General features: G+C 39.8%; 1 protein-coding gene across 1 annotated transcript in view; it reads left to right on the top strand.

The window, feature by feature from the left end:
- Nucleotides 1–19,034, top strand: part of WNT2 (Wnt family member 2) — a 49,889-nt gene extending 30,855 nt beyond the window's left edge. Inside the window, exon 5 of the mRNA XM_049771036.1 lies at nt 16,193–19,034. Within this exon, the coding sequence (XP_049626993.1) occupies nt 16,193–16,422 (230 nt within the window). The 3' untranslated portion in view covers nt 16,423–19,034. The remainder of the gene's footprint in view (nt 1–16,192) is intronic.
- The last annotated feature ends 593 nt before the right edge of the window (nt 19,035–19,627 follow it).

Below are 19,627 nucleotides of genomic sequence, written 5' to 3'. Positions count from 1 at the left end.
AACCAACCACCTTTGGTCCTGGATCGGCTGCTTGCAAGGCAAACACCACTGTGCTACCTCTCCGGGCCCAATTTTCTTAAATCATACCTCTCATACCTGCCATTTGGCTTTGTTGCTATCATTTACACCCTTCCTGTCACTGTAGCCTCCTATTGCCATGCAGAGACTAGCACCCTGGTTTGAAGTGTTCAGTGGATGTCACACACTGTTAAATGACTGGGAAACCTGAGAGTCAGTGCTCCCAGGATCACACTCTCTTGTGGGGCAAGTGTGCCCAGGATGGAACTTCAGGCCTCGGGCCTCCCAACAGCTGCACCATTCTGAATCCCCTGCTGATGTCATTTGTTCAATGTTATGTACAATGGTTTATGGAACACTTTCAACTTACTCACACGAGAAAAATAATGATGTTAAACATTGTCAAGCTATACATATTTGGACTTGACAAATATCTCTTCCTGGTCAGCACCTGTCTCCTGTTTAAATGAACCCATTTGACTGAAATTAATGGTTTGTTCTGAATGTTGGGTTTGTGATATAGAGAAATTAAGAGTTCTCGCCCACTGTTTTCCAAACTGTTTTTCTCACGTCAGAGATCAATTGAGTCAGAATCTCGGGTGACTATTCTAGTGATTCTGTAGCTTCTCTAACTTAAGCACACTGAAACTTAAAAAATTACTTCTTTAACTATCTTCATTTCTAAAATTAGTATTGAGTAAAAATAAACAAAAGCAACAACACTCCAGGAAGGCTTACTCTTTTTTTTTTTTTGAGCTTATTCTTTTTTAAAAAGTAAAAAAAGTTTTGTATTTGAGGCCTATTGAATATATCACCACCAACATTCTTTCACTCTGGCTTACCCAGAATAAAAAGTGTCTTCCTATGTGTAGAAACATGCCAAAATCTTTTTGAGATTTTCAGGTGCCCTCTTTTCCTCTGAGAAAGTACCTTAGTGTCTCTTAGCCATCAACATTTTAACTGGGATTACTGAACGAAGACTTTCAAATCACTTTCAACAAAGTGATTTGTTTGAATAGTGGTGCCAGGGTAGAAAGGTTTTGATAAGATTTGTGGAAGTGTCAGTCAAGATTCGGGGTTTTCTGGGTAAGAACAGAGCCACATGCCAGATAGGGCAGAAGGGAGTTACAACTGAGCATAGGGTTTTTACTCAGGTCCTGGTGTACCCTTTCCCTATCTTGTCACGCATTTATAGAAAAAGAAACTCCAATTCTGAAAGTCACTTAACTTGTCCAAGATATTCATGGGCTGTAAGTAACAAAGAAAAACTCAGAACAAAAATCTATATTTTTCTCACTGTCCTACTTTACATCTTAAAATATGGAAGAAGTAATAGCTAGTGAGAGAGCGTGACATGTGCAAACAAGTGTGTGAAGTCGTGGGAGCATCATAGAATGCTTAAGCCACAAAGTTGTGGGAATTCAAGTGGTCAGACTACGCTTCTGCCATATTTAGCTCAGGTTGCTTAGAGATCCTTTTCAAGTCTTCAAGAAAATTGCTATACTTAATTATTCATAAGAAATGAAGCACTAAGAAATCCATTAAGAAAGATATTTGGGGCTGGAGACGTAGTACATAAGGCACTTGTCTTGCTTGTAGCAGGCCTGGTTTTGATCCCCAGCATCTCGTATGGTCCCTAAACACCACCAGGAGTGATTTCTGAGTGCAGAGCCAGGAGTATGGCCTGAACACATTGGGTATGTCTCTCACCACCACCCCCAAGAAAAAGAACAAAAGACATTGCCCCTAGTCTGCGGTTGATGAAAGTGGAGTGCTTTGAGGTTCAACTATAAATACTTACAGAGCTCCAATTCAGGGTACAGCCATGTGATGTTGTGCATGTGACATTTTGCAGACCAAATTGGAGGCTGGGTATTGGAAGACAGGCTTTCTGGGATGAGTATTCTGGTGGTTCTGTGGTTATCTACTCGGGTTATTGCCCCAGGCATCTGTAAATCAAAGAAGTCCTTAACTTTGAGATAGTTTCATCTCTGACTAAGGAATGCTGCCATCCTCTCCAGAGATGCATCTGCACCTAATCATAGGCCACTTTCACTAGTTCTGATGTAAAAACACTGACCTGGGCCAGAGGTCACTCTGAGGTCTCCCTCTCCAACGGGTGGGAAAGAAGCAACTCACCTCCTCTTCTGCCGTCAAGTTCACAAAACAAATGCACTTCTGTGGTGGCTTGAGCAGTTGTCTGTTGAAAGCTTCACAGCTACCTGGCTGCCAGCCGCTGACTCCATGAGTGTAATGCTCAGTTTTCGCTGGTTTTTCCCACAGAAAATGATATTTGGAAAACTGCTAGTCACCCATGGCAACATAATCCCAGCCACGTTTTACAGAGATTCGTGTTCTAGACATGCCCTGTGGTGGGGCCTTGCTTACAGAAAATTTTGAATGTGGTGATTGTGACCTGATTAAAAACAAGGGAACAACATGTCAGCCAATAGTAATGGGTGGATCTTATTTTGATACTGCATGTCCAATTCCCACCAGTCCATCCGAAGTCCCTCGTTTCTTCATAGAAAAAATATTTATTGAGCCTCTCCTATATTCCAGACACTATGATAAGCTCCAGGAATGCACAGATGAGGAAGACTTCTTAGTCCTTGGCCTGGGGCTACATACGCCTACTGGTCCTTGTAGATGAGCCAAGGATCAGTCACCATGAGACACAAGCAAGGTATAAGGCATCCTTGAGCCTGGCCAGGAATGTTGTGGTTCTTGAGGTTCAATCCTTATTCCATTATTAGGTCTCACCTTCTCTGTCATTTTTAATGTGTAAAATAAAATGTATTCCTCATTCTCTGCTTTGAGACTTACTGTAGACATTCATAAAATTGATATCCACAAAGTGCTAAAACTGACAAGCCAGGACAAAATATGAAAAATCTGTCAGTGAAATGTATAAGTCATCTTTTCCATGACATGAGGATTGTGTTGTAAAAATAGTAAGTACTATTTAGGATTCTCATGCCATCTCTTAATGACCATGATACAATGAGATTCCTTCTTCTTAAAATTCTTTATTTCCTTCATCTTTCTCATTTTACTTTCTCCCAATTTTCTTTCTGCCTCCTTAACTGGTCTCTTTAAGTTTGAGTTGCTGGTTTCTTTCTTTCTTTTTTTTTTTAATGTCCCAAATTTTAAAGAGCTTCAGGATTTGGTCAGGTCTTCTCTGGCTCTTCACCATGGGTGGTCTTTTCCACTGCTTTGGCTTTGTATGTGATATCTCAGCTCTCCTTCATACCTTCACTCCTCATTCTGATTGCAAACTCCATCCATAAAAATAACAGCTCAGCTCGGATCTCCCACATTTCTCTCCATTTACTTCTTTTCAAAACTGAACTGTTGATCTATGTATCCTTGTAACCTATCTTCCACAGGTTCCCCTCTCAGAAAAGAAAATAACACTGGGGGCCAGAGCAGTGGCCCAGTAATACGGTGTTTGTCTTGCAGGTGGCTGACCTAGGATGGACTACAGTTCGATCCCCCGGCGTAACATATGGTCCCCCAAGCCAGTAGCAATTTCTGAGCACAGAGCTAGGAGTAACCCCTGAGGGTCATTGGGTGTAGCCCCAAAACAAAACAACAACAAAAGAAAAAAGAAAAAAAGAAAACACTGCCAATCGTTCTACTGCTTCAGTCATGAGCCCACTAGTCATTGGTTATAGTACTGACACATGGCCACACTCAAGACATCACTGGTTCTCCTTAAAATGTATTAGAAAACCCCTATGAGTATACATCTTGGTGGATAATTAACTCAAAATCATGCTGCTGACCATGCTCAGGCTCCACCACTGACCCCATTGTAGGGATAGGATGGGGGAGTGCAGAGATTCCTGAAATGCAGAACCCAGGCCAGTGTAGGTCTCTGTTTTGTGAAAGGCACCAACTAGTTTGGGCTGAAAGGGTCATGGAGGGATTTACTCTGAAATAGACACATTACCTGGGCTTTTCTCTCCTTTCCAAACCTCTGCTGAGACCTGTGGACCAGAGGGCAGATTATTTTCTCTGTCTCTCTCTCTTCTCACATTTCTCATTTCTCTGAGTAAATTTCTTTATATAAGTGTATTTTACTTCATTTGAACAAATGTATCAGGAATACAAAATGCTTCAGCATTCTTCTTTATTTTTGCATGTAATATTTCCTGTTACAATTAAAGTGAACTTCATTAAGTATTTATTTGTAATTTCTCTGCCATGCTAAACTGTGATTCCATGATGAAAGGAATGATATTTCTCTGTTCACACTGTATACCCAGCCCATAGCGTATAAATCTGTGTTAGGTTGTATTGAATTGAACTGAAGGACAAGTTTTAAACAATATAAAGTAGGTTTGGTATTTGAGTGAAATTCTTATTTATAGTGGTAAAATTTCCAGGCTAAAGGACAACTTTGACAGGTAATTACTAAGCCTACCCTTCCTCATCATTGACCACTTTATGATACACAACCTATGAAAATCCCCCTTTAAGCTCAAGCTGAGTGTTAGATTAAATTTTGCTTCATATTCAAATTCATTAATGAACTATTTAAATTCTTAGTGGCAGATTTTCTTGGATATGATTAAAAGGTCTCAAATAAACATAGCAACAAACTCTATGTGTTGCTTTTAAATTACCACTGATTATTCAGTTCTTTTACTCTTTGTAAGATCTTTATTATTTACTAATGTCAGCAAAATTGTTATATAGTTCATCTTATTTCATTGTTAATATAAGCAAAATTACTTTTCATATCAAAGCTGTTTTTTGTTATGGGAATGATCTGAAAAACTTCCAGAATATAAACTTGTTAGAAATACCACATTTTTAGGAAACACCTTATTTTAAGTGACAGAGCTGATTAAAAAAATAAAAGTTCAGAAAAATAAAATAAATTTTATTTTTTTATTCTGAAATCTTTGAACATCAAAGTAATTTGAACTTAGGCAGAGTTTACCAAAATTAAATCCTCTTTATAAAAATCAAAAACATTTTATTAATTTTTATAGATACCTTGTTAATGTGTTATAAAAAGGCACTTTCTAAAGTACTTTAAAAATAATACATTTACTTATTTTATTTAAGCTTTCTGTAAGAAACCCAGTTTGTGTTGGTGTAATAAATCTCTTCTTCAAATCTATACAGACTCAGTGCTAGAGGGATAGTATAGCACATAGGGCATTTGCCTTACAGCTAACCCATGTTCTATCTCTGGAACCCCATATTGTCCCCCAGTAGCACCAGAAATAATTCTTGAATGCAGAGCCAGGTGTAACTCCTGAGCACCATTAGGTGTGCTTCAAAACAAACAAATAAGAAATCTATACAGATTCTGTATTTCTAAGATTCAAGAGTGCTGCATTGAGGATTGGGAAATTACTATTTTTACTGATTACTAATTGAATAGTCAAATACAAAATTTCTCTGGGTCTCAAGATGTGAGTATTTAATGGTTCATTTCTTTCTTTTAGCCTTTAAACAATTTTTCTTTTTCATTTATGTTGGGCTTTGAACCACACTGACCATGCTCAGAGCTTACTCCTAGCTCTGAACCTAGGAATCACTCTTCTGGCAGGGATCATAGGACCAACGGGGATCCAGAAATCGGGTCAGCCATGTGAAGGGAAAGTGCCTTTCACCAGGTCATAACTAAGCTTCCATGACCCAAGCAGTTGCCTGAAGAAGTCATGTGTATAAAAAACAGCCAACCATTCAATACACAGATAATATAACATACACTAGGAAGCTGAAGAAAGAGGTTAGCTGGCCTTGAACAAATAAAGATGGTCTAGGGAAGGTCTTCAAGTAAGCCAGATTAAGGAGGAATAGGGAAATTTTATCTAAAGAAGTAAGAGAAAAGTCTAGTATAGCAATGAAAGTAACGGTCATGAGAAAACAGTCTACATAATTGTGATGTTTAAAAAAAAAGTCACTTCAAAGCTAGAGTAGAGTAGTTTGCCTTACACATAGTCATTCCATATTCAATCCCTGGTAACCCATATGGTCTCCTGAGCCCTGCCAGGAGTGATCCCTAAGCACAGAGTCAGAAGTATACTCTGAGCAGAACCAAATGTGGCCTAAAAAACAAACAAATAAAAGTCATTTTACTGGGAGTAGTATGGAGAAGCCTTATTATGGGGGCATGGATTGAGAACAATGGGAAATAAATTCGAGTAGACTCAAAATGCCCGATAGAGAAAACCTAGAAGAGTTTGCCTTCAACAAATTTAATTCTATGATTGAATTTGCTAATAGAAATAAGACTTTTCTAATACCAAACTTGATGTGGAACCATTTGAGATAAGTGGAAATACTGTCTTTCCTAGTTTTAATTTTTCAGTCCATTCTGTGAAGAAGAGATTGACCCTCCAGCTAGATGAATGTGTAGGTCCTGACATTAGTTCTTAAATTTTTTTGTCCTCCAGATAAATTGGTGTCATTTGTGACAACATATAAGTCAAGTAGAAGAGAAACAGCATATTTGATGCCAAGTTCAAATGAATCTTGTTTTTTGCCCTAATGGTAAACATATGGGCTTCTGTCAGCCTTGAGTGGCAAGAGTTTCAAAGATACAGGTCTATTTTGAGAGAGAGAGAGAGAGAGAGAGAGAGAGAATAAAGAAAAAGAAAGAAAGAAAGAAAGAAAGAAAGAAAGAAAGAAAGAAAGAAAGAAAGAAAGAAAGAAAGAAAGAAAGAAAGAAAGAAAGAAAGAAAGAAAGAAAGAAGGAAGGAAGGAAGGAAGGAAGGAAGGAAGGAAGGAAGGAAGGAAGGAAGGAAGGAAGGAAGGAAAGAAGGAGAGGAGAGAAGAAAAGAAGGAAAGAAAGAAAGAAAGAAAGAAAGAAAGAAAGAAAGAAAGAAAGAAAGAAAGAAAGAAAGAAAGAAAGAAAGAAAGAAAGAAAGAAAGAAAGAAAGAAAGAAAGAAAGAAAGAAAGAAAGAAAAAGAAAGAAAGAAAGAAAGAAGAGATAGAAAGAAGAAAGAGATAGAAAGAAGAAAACAAAGGAGAAAGAGAAAGAAAGAGAGAGCGCTCTCCCTCCAGGTCCCAGAAGAATGGATCTGGGAACTATTAACAAAAGCCCTTATTCCTCCTCTGCTGTCAGGAAGATGCATGTTGCTGGAGACAGAAATGTTTTGGCACTGGGAACCTGACTCCACTATTAATTTTATAACTCTGGGGATGGGATGCTCATGTCTGTCAAGTCCCTCAGCCTGATTCCACCAGTGGGTTATGTGGCCCCAAACTTAGGCTATTTAGTGACTCCTTTTTCTTCTACATATGTGGGTTCCCATGATAATTAGTGTGAGAAAAGCACTTACATTGAGGGGTTGAGTTGGTATGGATCCTGCATTGCCCATCACCACTGGTTTCAGGCTGAGAACTCATGGCAGTATGAAGTGAAGATGACAAAGAAGTTTGGGCTCATTGGGCCTAAATCTGTCACATTCTTGAGACTGTGATTTTTTCATGTGTGCCACACATAGGGACACATTTTCCAACTAAAAGTTAAATGAGCATCAACCCGTCACTCCTCTCTCAGATGCACTGTGTAAGCCAAAGAACAGTAAAAGGAAACAATATAAAGCAATAGGGGGATCATTTTTTAGGTAAATGTTATGTGTAATATTCCAAAATATTCCAACATTGTGTGTATTTTTTGAAAATATTGAGGAAAATGATTATATGGTCATTTTCTTTAGATGATTTCTTTTAGGACTAGACACATTTTAATGGCTACTGAATAATGAGAATATTTGACTGATCAGAATCTGTCTGGCTTTTGCATATGGCTAAGAGGACCTTAAAATAAAATCCTGTAGGTAGATCAGTAACGAGTAAGCTCAAGTCATTTCTTTTTGTTTGTATTTGTTTTGGGGATCACGTCAAAATAGGACTTACACCTGACTCTGTGCTCAGGAATAACTCCTGACAGGGCTTGGGGGATCATATGGGATTCCAGGGATTGAACCTAGGTCAGCTGTGTGCAAGACAAGTGCCCTACCACCTCTACTATTGCTCTTGCGCTCAAATAATTTCTTTTATATGGAAATATGCATGACTACTGCTTTCCTGAACCAAAAAGTTCTTGGTTCTTACCAATTCCAAGTCTGTTCATTTGTGTGTGACATACACTTAACCCACCCTGGGAGTACTCATGGAGGTATACATTCTGGTCTTGTAAAGAATTTAATTTCATGGAACTGGAAGACATCATGTTGAATGTAGTAAGCCAGAATAAGAAAGACAAACACAGGATGATCTCACTAACCTGTGATGTATAAAATAATTGTATTAGGAAATATAATGTAGTAAGGAGTGAATGCCTAAGACTCCAGAGCCTATAGAAAAGGATAGAGAAGAAAAAAAGCAAAGCAGAAAAGAAGAGAAAGGAAAATAATGGATGAGCATTATATTGGGTTATACTGGAGATGTGGAAGAATGAGAATAGCAATATATCCAAAGCTTGGACTCCACAACACTGAAAACATGAGATCTAAGTTGAAACCACCAAATTTTAATGTGCTTACTATGGTGGCAGGTAGGAAGTTGGGGAGGTTGGTTGTGGGGTGGGGGATGATGGACTATGGGAGCACTGGTGATGGGAGTGGTGTTGACATAGTATATACTTTAACTTGACTATCAATAACTTTGTAAACGATAGCTTTTTCATTAAATTTTAAAATTAAAATTTTAAACCCTATCAAGACTAGTGAAGGGATCTGTGTTGAAACATTATGGCTGAAACCTAGTCATTAATAACTTTGTAATTTCATGATGACTATATAAAATTTTTAATTAAATTAAAAAGAATTTAAAGAAAGAATTTGAATTTTACTCTTCATACAGATATCAGGAATTCAACAGGAATATCTGTACAGCAAGAGTATAATGAGCACCATTAAGACCATATTAATGAATACTATCTTCCTTTTCTCACATAACTGTAGTTGACTTCATTGCTTATGGCAGAACAGGAGCAGGACAAAAAGGTCTCTTTCCCCAAAGTTCTGTGTCAGGATCTTGGCAAGTTTTTCACCTGATAAAATGATTAAGGGAGAGAGCAAGAAAGATGCTAATGAGCTGATGACACGCCTGTGAGCCTGCTGTCGGCAGCCTAGTAGAGCTCTGGACCTGAGCACTTGCTGAATATCCAATATCCTCACAGTCAAACTTTGTAGTTAGACAAGCTGGCTTCACATCCCAGAATTGCCTCTCATTGGGCAACTCTCTGAAATTCTATTTTCTTGTTTCCAAAATAGGGAAAATAAAAGAACCTACCTTATAAACTTATGAGAATCAACTGACAGAATGTTCAAAATGCTTGTCACAAGACTTAATCCATAAATACTGATTCTCTAAGGATGAACCATACAATAAAATTAAAAAAATAAGATAAAAAATGGGGAGAATGGAAGAGGGAAAAAGTAAAAGCAGAGATGGTGCTCTTCATTTCTTTTTTTTTGTTTGTTTTTTTTGGGTCACACCCGGCGGTGCTCAGGGGTTACTCCTGGCTGTCTGCTCAGAAATAGCTCCTGGCAGGCACGGGGGACCATATGGGACACCGGGATTTGAACCAACCACCTTTGGTCCTGGATCGGCTGCTTGCAAGGCAAGCGCCGCTGTGCTATCTCTCTGGCCCCGGTGCTCTTCATTTCTATCTAATTTTGAAAACTGGTGCTTATAAATTTATTATGGCTGATGTGGGAGCCGCTTTTATAGCCCTATGGTCCCCATTGTGATTTACAATTTATGACTCATTAGTGATAAATAGCTGGTATATTATCTCTATAATCTACCTATAAGAATGTGACCCAGCTATTCAGAAAAAAGCAAACATACATATCTTAAAATTAATGACTCCTTCTATAAAAGATGTGTGGGTGTTGGGCCAGATGATAGTACAGTGGATAGGGCTCTTGCCTTGCATGTGGCTGACCTGGGTTTGATTCTCTGCAGCCCATATGGTCCTCTGAGCTTACCAGGAGTACCAACTTGACCCAAGCACCACTCATTGTGGCACCACAACAAAAATGATGTGTGAGTGTGCACACATATGCATAATCTTGATTCTTATCTTTTAAGAATAATGGAGATGTTTGTTTAGGAAAGGCTGATTGATGGGCCCTAAAACAGTCCAACCCTAAACCTCTCAAAAAGAATGTGCCTTCATGGGTCAGGAAGATAGCTCAAAGGGCTGGCACACTATCAGGTATACACCTTCATCCAAGAACTACATGCTTGGAGTAGCCCTGAGCCTCGTTGGGTGTGATCCCCCAATTAAAACAAGCAAATGATCTTTTTAATTTTTAAAATTACTTTATTTAAATACTGTGATTTACAAGGCTGTTCATAATACATTTTTTCACAATTATAAAGTTGCTCATGATTGAGTTGAATTTTGGCTATATACTTCATACACACACATATACACACACACATATACACACGCAACATCATTCTCAAGTGCATAATTTCCACCACCAATGACCCCAGTTTCCCTCCCTTCCCCCCCCCCCCCCCCCCCCGCCTACCCTGCCTGACTCTGTGGCAGACGTTTTTCTTCTCTATCACTCTCTCTTTCTTTCTCTTTATTTTTCCTTTTTGACACTGTAGTTTACAATATTGTTAATGAAGGGTATCATGCACATCACCTTCTCTCCTTTCAGCACTCAGTTCTTGTCCAGAGTGGCAGAGTGATCATTTTTCAACTATCACTGTCATAGTGCTCTCTTCTCTGCCCTAACTGCACTACCCTGCTCTTTGTGGCAAGCTTACTACCATGTTCCTCCTGGCCCTCATCTCTACTGTCTCTAAATATTACTATTATACTATCTTTTTTTCATATTCCACAAACATATGCAGTCATTTTATGTCTATCTTTCTCTCTCTGATTCATTTCTCTAGTAAATTATTCTTTACTAGAATTTTGATGAAGGAAATATGCTAACAAATTTTATTTGCACTCTAAAAAGAATCTTTTCGGGGCTTTGATGAAATAACTGTTCTGCTCAAATCACAGCAAATGACAAAAGTAGTCAAAACTATCCTTCTTGTCATTATATCTAGTGAGATCTAATGGAATCTAATGGATCTGCCCCAAAAGAGGGCCAAAGTGTTATCTCTCATAGTGCAGCCTTATCCTATTTCTAGACCTTAGAGCCTACCCTTCCCCTCTCAGTTGACACATTCCAGATGCTGGTGATACTTCAGAGGTGCTCACAACCCTTCCAGGCACTCATATCACTGACTCGCAACCTTCAAATATTCTTACTCATCTCGCTTCCTGTGGACCTTCATTCTTTTTTTTTTTTTTGAGTAGAATGTGGAGTGTATGTGCCCAGATTAATCATGCTGTCCAGTATTTTATAACTGTACATTGAACCTTTGAGACATCTCATTGCCTGATGATCTCTACTTCAATTAGTCTTTTCTGCTCTAGTTCAGATTTTTGCATTCAATGGTTACTCAAGGCTGAGAAAGATGGTGAGCATAACCCTCTTTAAGCTTCAGGTATCTAGAGAAAATGATTGGGAGTGTGGGTGTGGAAGGGTGTCTCATTCACACTTGTGACATCAGTGCCCACTTTTGGCCAAAAGATTTCATATTTGGCATCATCTTCTTGTCCTCTCTCCTGAGTGTCAGAGGATATCTGAAAATTTCCTCCTTGATAACCCAGGCCACATAAAACTATACATACTGAGATCTAAAATACTTCTCTTTTCTCAAAGTCCTAACCAGAAATTCCCAAACACAGAGAATAACACCAATACTGATCCAGCCACTCAGTCCCACTGTTCTCACCCACTCACCCAAGAAGTCAGATATCACTGGGTACTATCATTCCTGCCTCCTTTTTTCTGGAATTCATTCACTTTTCCCATTCCCCCACCACTGTCTGCAGCCAGCCACAATCTGCCCTGCCCAAATCACTCTTTGGTTTTCAACTTGACTCCTTGGCTTCAATTCCTTCAACCCCAGGACAACACATGTAAAAGTTTCCTGAAACTCAAATCAAGTTATATAGCCCTTTTGGGACAAAACCAAATAGTTTTCCATTGTCCTTGGGTTAAATGTTAGACCCCTTCATCTCTTTATAACAGCTTATCTTTTACCATTTGCTCCTTTGAACATTACATTCAAGCTACATTGAACAGCTTTCTGCTCCTCTAGATTGCCTTATCTTTTTACATGTTGCATTCCTCCTCTTTCTCCCTTTTCTTCTTGAGATAAATAAAAGGTATACAGAGAGTTTTATACCACAGTGAAAAGGGTGCTTGCCTTGCACATGGACAATATGGGTAAAATTCCTGCCATCCCATATGGTCCCCTCTAAACCCTGCCAGAAGTGATCCCTGATTGCACGAACAGAAGTAATTCCTGAGCAAAGCTGGGTGTCTCCCAAACAAAACAACAAAAAAAAATGAAGATAGAAAGGACATTCAGAAAAGTTCAAGGACATATGTATCTCCTTCAGTGAATTGTCTCAAATTAGCACACCCATTTAACCTGGCCCTGATTAAGAACCTGAAGATGATCAGACTACTAAAAGCTTCCTTATCATGCCTTTATTACTGCTACCCCCAAAATAAATCATTGCCTTTTAAAGCATTCATGCCATTGATTCATTTTTAACCTGCTAAATAAAGCCTGCAGAATCATGCTGGCTATCTCTGGCTCCATAACAAACCACCCATCTAGTTCCATGAGACCTACAGAAATAAAAACACATACACACCCCCATCATGGGCTTCAGACCTCCTTAAACTTCTTCTCACATACAGTGGAAAATCATTCTCACTTACAGTGCTTCCCTACCTTCTAGTCAATAGGCAATTCACTGACCCCTATCCTCCAAAGAAGTTCATTTTTACTCAGGACCCAAATATAAACCATTTTATCTTCTATAATTTGACACATCCTCTAAGTCAGTGAAACACCAAGTCCTCTTTACTTTTTCAAATCTTTCTGGATTTTGGACCATACTCTACAGTACTCAGGGATCACTCTTGGTGAGCTCAGAGAATTCTGCATTGTGCAAGAAATTGTATCCAGCTTGGCCATGTACAAGGCAAGCACCTTGTCATTGTTCTATCTCTCAGGCCCTTTATTCTCTTTCTTCAGCTTGCCCTGTGTTTGCCCTGATTCTACCATATGCATTATCTCTGACCTGAACTCATCCAGGATACCTCTCTGCTCTAAGACTCTTCCATATTGATCATTTCCACTGTTTTCCTTCACTAGAAATCTGGACTGGCCCAACTCCTGCTGTGAAATTAAAGATCTCAACTGTAGCAAGAAAGGAAGATTTCTGAACCTCCTTTTGCTGCTGCCTCCCTTTCATGGGCAGACTCTACATTGACTAATGAAACTGTCCTCCAAACATCTCTACCAGGTCCTGACCTGAATGCCTGCCATTCCATTCTCCCCTCAAAGATTTTGTTCAGCATTTTTATTTGTCTATTTACTTACTTACCCTGGTGATGCTCAGGAATTACTTCTGGCTATGTACTCAGAAATTATTCCTGGCTTGCAGGACCATATGGGATGCCGGGGATCAAATTAATGTCTGTGCTGGATCGGCCGCATGCAAAGTAAACACCCTACTGCTGTGCTATTGCTCTGGTCCCTTCTGCTCACCCTTTATGTCATTTCTCTAATGCCATCTCCTCTCTTAAGCCTCACTATTTAAAACTTTCTTTTGTTTAACCACTGCCCCCCCCCAGAAAACAAAAACAAGCTTTTAGGGAAGAACCTTTGTTTTTTTCACAGATAAATTCCAAGTTCCCTACACTGTTTTCTGCATATAGTAAGTATTCAAGGAGTTCTTGTTATGTTCATAAGTGGTTAACATTTATTGAGCACTTATTACTCCTCACGTTTCCGTTCATTATCTTATTCTATCCTCGTGGCAGCTTATGAGGAAGGAACTGTTTTTTTTAATCAAATTTTTCATGAAAGGAAGCTGAAGCTTAATGAGATTAAGTAGCTTCCCCAAGGTCACACATTTAATAGGTGGTAAAAGTGGGATTTGAACCCAAATTTGTCCAAGTTCTAAACAACCATATTTCATTACTATCTTTATGCTTGGTCTGCAATAGAATTTGCCACAAAACTACTGTTGGTTACAATAGATATACATCAAATAGAACCATTATTTCAAAGCAATGGTAATCTCTTTACATATTTACTTATTCATTATATTTATTGAGTTCGCTGAGAAGAGGAACTGAATCCTAGCTATCTTATTTCCCCACCACCCAAACCCCAAACAATGATTTATTTGCAACATGTTTGTGTTCACCAGATGTTTATAGAATGAAATAATGGGTGTGCTGTTAAGAGGCAGCATTTGGCAGTGAGTGTTTTTGTGCAATCATCCTCTGAACTATTCTGATAGTTGCCCTCCATGTATGCTTCCCTGCTGCTGTCTCCTCTAGCCCTTTGCTTCTTCAGCACATCACAGACTCAGAGCCATCCCTGGCTGACCCACCCTCTACCCTGACCCCTGACCTTTGCCATCCTTCCTGTCTTCATGATATTCCCTTGCCTGCCTTCCTGCTGTCGATGGCCTGATCATGCGGAGAAGTTTCTGCCTAACCCTCTGTTCTTTTTGACCCCTTGTTCCTCTTGAACCTGGCTGCTTCCCTGGTCCTTCTTGACAGGCAAGGCAGCATGGCAATTATATAAATAATTCCAACACACTGTGGATTGTGATAAATGCAGTCACGAGGCAAGTAAGGAATTTGAAGTGGCGTAAATTCCTAGTTAAATGATTGCAGAACTGGAAATAAATTAAGTGACTTATTAATTAATTGATCGATTAATTAATCACTATTTTTCCCACTGAGAGAAATTACTCTTGTTTTAATAAAGACTTTAGTTAATCTAGGTTTGTAAATTACTGCAAATTGTTGATTGTTAGTAATAGAACTTGGAGTGATTTAACCTAAAAACAGAAGTTTATTCAGGAGGTAAAGAATCCCCAATGTTGGAATGCAGATAGGCCTCAGGAAGAATTGGAAGCAGGACCAAATCATCATTTAAATAGTTGGAAACTGGGCGACTTTTGTCTTCTATGTCTTGGTACCCTCTCTGCACCCATGCCTTGTTCTGGTCTCTTTCTGTATTTCCTCTAGTCCTCAGATTTCAGTGTGGCTGCAGATGACTATGAAGGAGCTTATATTTGAGAGTGATATTCTTCATTAAAACCACACATCTCCAAGGAAATCTAATTCTCCCAGTATGAGTCAGGTATCCACCCTTGGTCCAATCGCAACTACCTGCCCAGCTGGGTGTTTTTGCTCTTCAGGGCTACAAGCACCTCTCTGAGCAGGAGGGAAAGCACAATCATTGCAAGCCAAGCTGACTCTTCAACAACGTTGACTACACTTCTTTTCGTAATCAGATAACGTGTTTATAGAAGAATTTTGAGCACTTCTCTAGGTCTAGAACATCTTTGAGCTTCTTTTTCAGAAACAAACACATGATATATATTGCTACTGAGCAAACCCTTGGTAACTAAGGTGGTGTCTGGTGGTCATTTCTAAGATGTGTTTAATGATAGTCTTGTTCATTCAAAGTCTATTTTGGCTTCAGCAGGAGTCTCCAACATATCTATCTGTATGGCCCAAGGCATGAGGGGGGTAAATAGCTGAATGTTGTTCCTTCCTCAGGGGTTATCTAAATGATTACCACATCACCCCTTCACCACTAGAATTGTTCTTTTTCAGTGAAGTCATGTCTGAAGATACAGCATAACTTCCCTCTGAGGTATTCACACCCTGACACATTTTGAGACTCTACTTTGGCTTTACTGCTTTCTGAATGGTTCAAGGTTGGAAGAAATGGGAGATACCTCTTTAATTCTGATCTGGTCTTGCTAGAATGATCTATCTATTTCCCAATGATCTATCAGTTCAAGGCTGGGCAAGGTTCAGTTCAAAAGGTTAAACAACTTAGTAATGGGCATACTGGAGTCAGGTGGCAAAGGCCAAGCTGGAGCCTTCCTGGACTTGATTTCCTAGGCATTAGTAGGATGGCTGCAGCTGACTCCCAGAGATGACCCATCCTGAGTGTCTCCTCAGAAGAGGTGCCTTGCACCAGAGTAGTAGGCATGATTCTTTTCCATGATCTACTGTATATCACCTACAAGTATTAGTGACAACTCCCTGGCTTGTCTTCCAGGCTCCCTGGGTACCGCAGGCCGTGTGTGCAACCTGACTTCCCGAGGCATGGACAGCTGTGAAGTTATGTGCTGCGGGAGAGGCTATGACACCTCCCGAGTCACCCGGATGACCAAGTGCGAGTGCAAGTTCCACTGGTGCTGTGCCGTGCGCTGCCAGGACTGCCTAGAGTCCCTGGATGTGCACACATGTAAGGCCCCCAAGAGCGCTGAGTGGGCAACTCCCACATGATCCCAGTGAAGGTCATCATCCACCATTCCTCCTCCCAAAAGGACGCCAATGGATCTGCAAGGACACTGGGCCTTTGGGTTGTCTAGGGAGATATTTCCAAAGCATATGACCTTTGTCTGCAGAAAGCCTCTCCCTTCCTGTGGGCCCAAGACTGATGCCACATGTGGTATGCAATGCCTGCCCTGTCTCTCTGACTTTCGGCATTCTAGGGTCCTGATAGGCTGTTAGAGAGATGAAGGGTGGGACCAAATCTCTGACTCCACCCTTACCCCACCCCAGAAGTTTTCTCTTTCTAGAGCTGTTGACCAGAGGGAGAACACATCAATGGAGCTCTCTCGGGGTCTTCCAACAAATGCTTACACTTCAGAAACTCTTCCTTTATCTGGAGGGCAGAGAAAAGGAAGTAGTTGTTACCATTAAATGAAATTAAATTCTTAAAAAGAGCCAGCAAAGCTTTTGCCTGAACAACCTCCAGGAGTAGTTGGTAATTGCCTCAAGAATGATATCTTTGAAAAAGCTATAGCTTAGGAATGTATCTTTTTCAAGACCCAAAGTTTACTTCCATAGTAATTTGATGTCACAAAGCAGGACCGTTACCCTCTGGAACAGTTTTGAATCAATGTAATAGTAGAAATGCCAGGAAGTGATTATTGGCATTGCTTCCTTTTCGATAGGAAAAACCTTGAGGAGTGAAACTTCCTTCTTGCTTAGGATCTGAAGGGCATTTAAACAGAAGATTGATGAGCTGGCAGTTTTCTCTATTTCTCTCAAGAATATAGAGGAAAATTACTTTGTGAAAAAGTAGAAAATGTGTCTTTACAGAACTATGCAGGTGACCTGTGGAATTCTGTAACTGAAACTGAGAATGCAAACACTGGGCATGATCAGGGAAACTGAAAGCTGATAGAGACATTTCCTAAGCTGAGTTGAGGCCTGGAAACTGTCCCATAAGCAGAGGCCTAAAAGAAGTTGGCCACATGGGTAGAGGAGCATCAGCTAGTACCCATTACCCTTCCAGCACATTATAAAGTCCTGTCATAGTTAATTGTGTTCATCTGTTGCTTATAAGATGACAAGATACTGTGGCTCAAGCAAATGGCACAGAGCTTTGTGTATAAAGTTAGGAACCCCAGCATATTGTGTTACAAGCACATCATGAGAGGGAGACTATCATTAAAAGATCCAGCTGTAATTATGAGAACTCAGTATACAAATTGTGGTCAGCCTCTGTCTTGAGCCAAAAGATGACATCTAGGGAGAACAGAGAAGCTGCCGCCTCATTCTGTAGATTTAATGAGAGAAAGGTGAAGTGGATACTTAGTTCTTATCCCCTCACCAAAATAGGCTCTTGTTCTCAATGTGATTCCTTACAGAGCTAACAGTCTCCTTCATAATATGTGTCTGGTTTCAACCTCTTGATGCTAGCTCATTCTCTTAATTCTTGAGTCTTTGCTATCTCTCTCCCTTGCTTTATAGCAGGACATCAAGACAGAGGCTTGCAGGAAACATCTTGCTGAAGTACTTTCTTATCATATTTGCCTTCTCATCTGTTCTCTTAAAAAACGGCAGATTATTCTTCTTTCCCACTCCAGACCTCAGAATTAGCTGTCTAATAATTCCAAAGTGGCTCTTTCCTCTTTCGATTCTGTAGAGTTGGAGTGTGGGAACAGTGGAGGGTGAGTCGCTGCTCTGAGCTCAGTGTAGGCCCATGGTGAGGAAGTGGGGGAAAAGTGGAGGCCTGGCTTGTGGGTTTAGCCTGAGTCACACTGAATTTTGCTTCGGGATGATAGTTTCTCCTTGGGTCCCAAAGCCATCAGCTGTAATAAATTAATGGAGATAGTGAGATAAAGAAACATTCAGAGGACACCTCAGCTCTCAGTTCATATCTAAGGAAACTGATACTGGGAGGTGGAGGAATCTAAGCAGATAGCCACCATGACCCCATCACCCCATGATCCCATGCTCTGTCTCCAACAGTGAAGCACTTTAATATAGTAAAGAAATGAGTTTGTTTCAGAATTAACACAACGCTTCTAAATAATATTAGCTTCCAATGGGATGTTCATTGTTTTCTCTTTTCTGTCTCTTCCTTTTATTCCTAGGTCAGTTCAGATCTTATTTCTCTTTTACACTGAATTTATCATTCCTGATAAGGAACTAGGGGACCAGATATATCCATGCAGAAACTTGCACAGACTATCTGCTGGATAAGGGAGCCTATGGCAACCATCTCAAGGGGTAGTGGGAGCAAGCACTGTGAAAGGCAAGGGAAGAAAGTGAGTTATTAGTTTCTACTTCTACTTCTGAAACAGGATCTCTTTGTTAGTGGAAATACACATTTTGTGAAGATCATTTTTAACTCATCCTCTTTAGAGTTTGGTAGCGGCTCAGTAACCCATGATTCTATAGCTAGGCCCTTGATTATCTGGGTCTTTTAAAAGAATATATGGCACTAATGATTCAAAATTAGAGAATGAGAGAATACACTCAGGTCAAATTCTCTTGTAAAGTTCCTCTCAGAAGAAATAAAAAGATAAAGATAAACATAGGCACAGGTAATATTCATTTATTTTCTGTGATATTTGAAGTAGTTCCACACAATAGGAGATCTTGACTAGCATTTTCTATAATAAAGACATGATCTTTCTGTGACTTTGAGTCATAGTGAATGGGTTGTTTGCCTCAACAGATCCATCTTCTTAAATTACTCTGAAGTGCCATTAGGTATTTTCTGGATCCTGTAACCAGGCTTTGTTAGGCTGCATCCTTATCACTGCAGCCTGGGTAGCCTTTTGGGCTTGGAACAAGTCAAAACCCTGCCTTGGGTTTTGTATTCCTTTGTATTCCTACCAACAGCTTCAGCTCATGCACAAAAGCCCCCAGTGTCCATTCCACACTTAGATCATCCAGCCTCGCATGGCCATTTCATGGTTTTACTCATCTATTAAAAAATCCTGCATTGGCTCTACAAGACCCAATGTAGTCCTTTCTCCCAGGAGCAGCAGCATGACTATGCAGGCTTGTGTAATGGATGACATTCGAAGGCCAGGATTTTGTTGTTTTCATTTTCTTGAAGGCCAGCCTGGGGCTGCTGCTGTCTTGCTTGGTGAAAAATACACATCTCTCCTCTTACCTGCTCTCAAAATAAAGACTCAGAAGGGTGTCCAATGGACCAGAACCACTATTTTGTGAATATTTACTGTAT

Source organism: Suncus etruscus, chromosome 1, assembly GCF_024139225.1.
Source record: "Suncus etruscus isolate mSunEtr1 chromosome 1, mSunEtr1.pri.cur, whole genome shotgun sequence".
Lineage (NCBI taxonomy): Eukaryota > Metazoa > Chordata > Mammalia > Eulipotyphla > Soricidae > Suncus > Suncus etruscus.
Note: the sequence above shows the minus strand (reverse complement) of the source record. Positions and strands in the feature narration are given on the sequence as shown.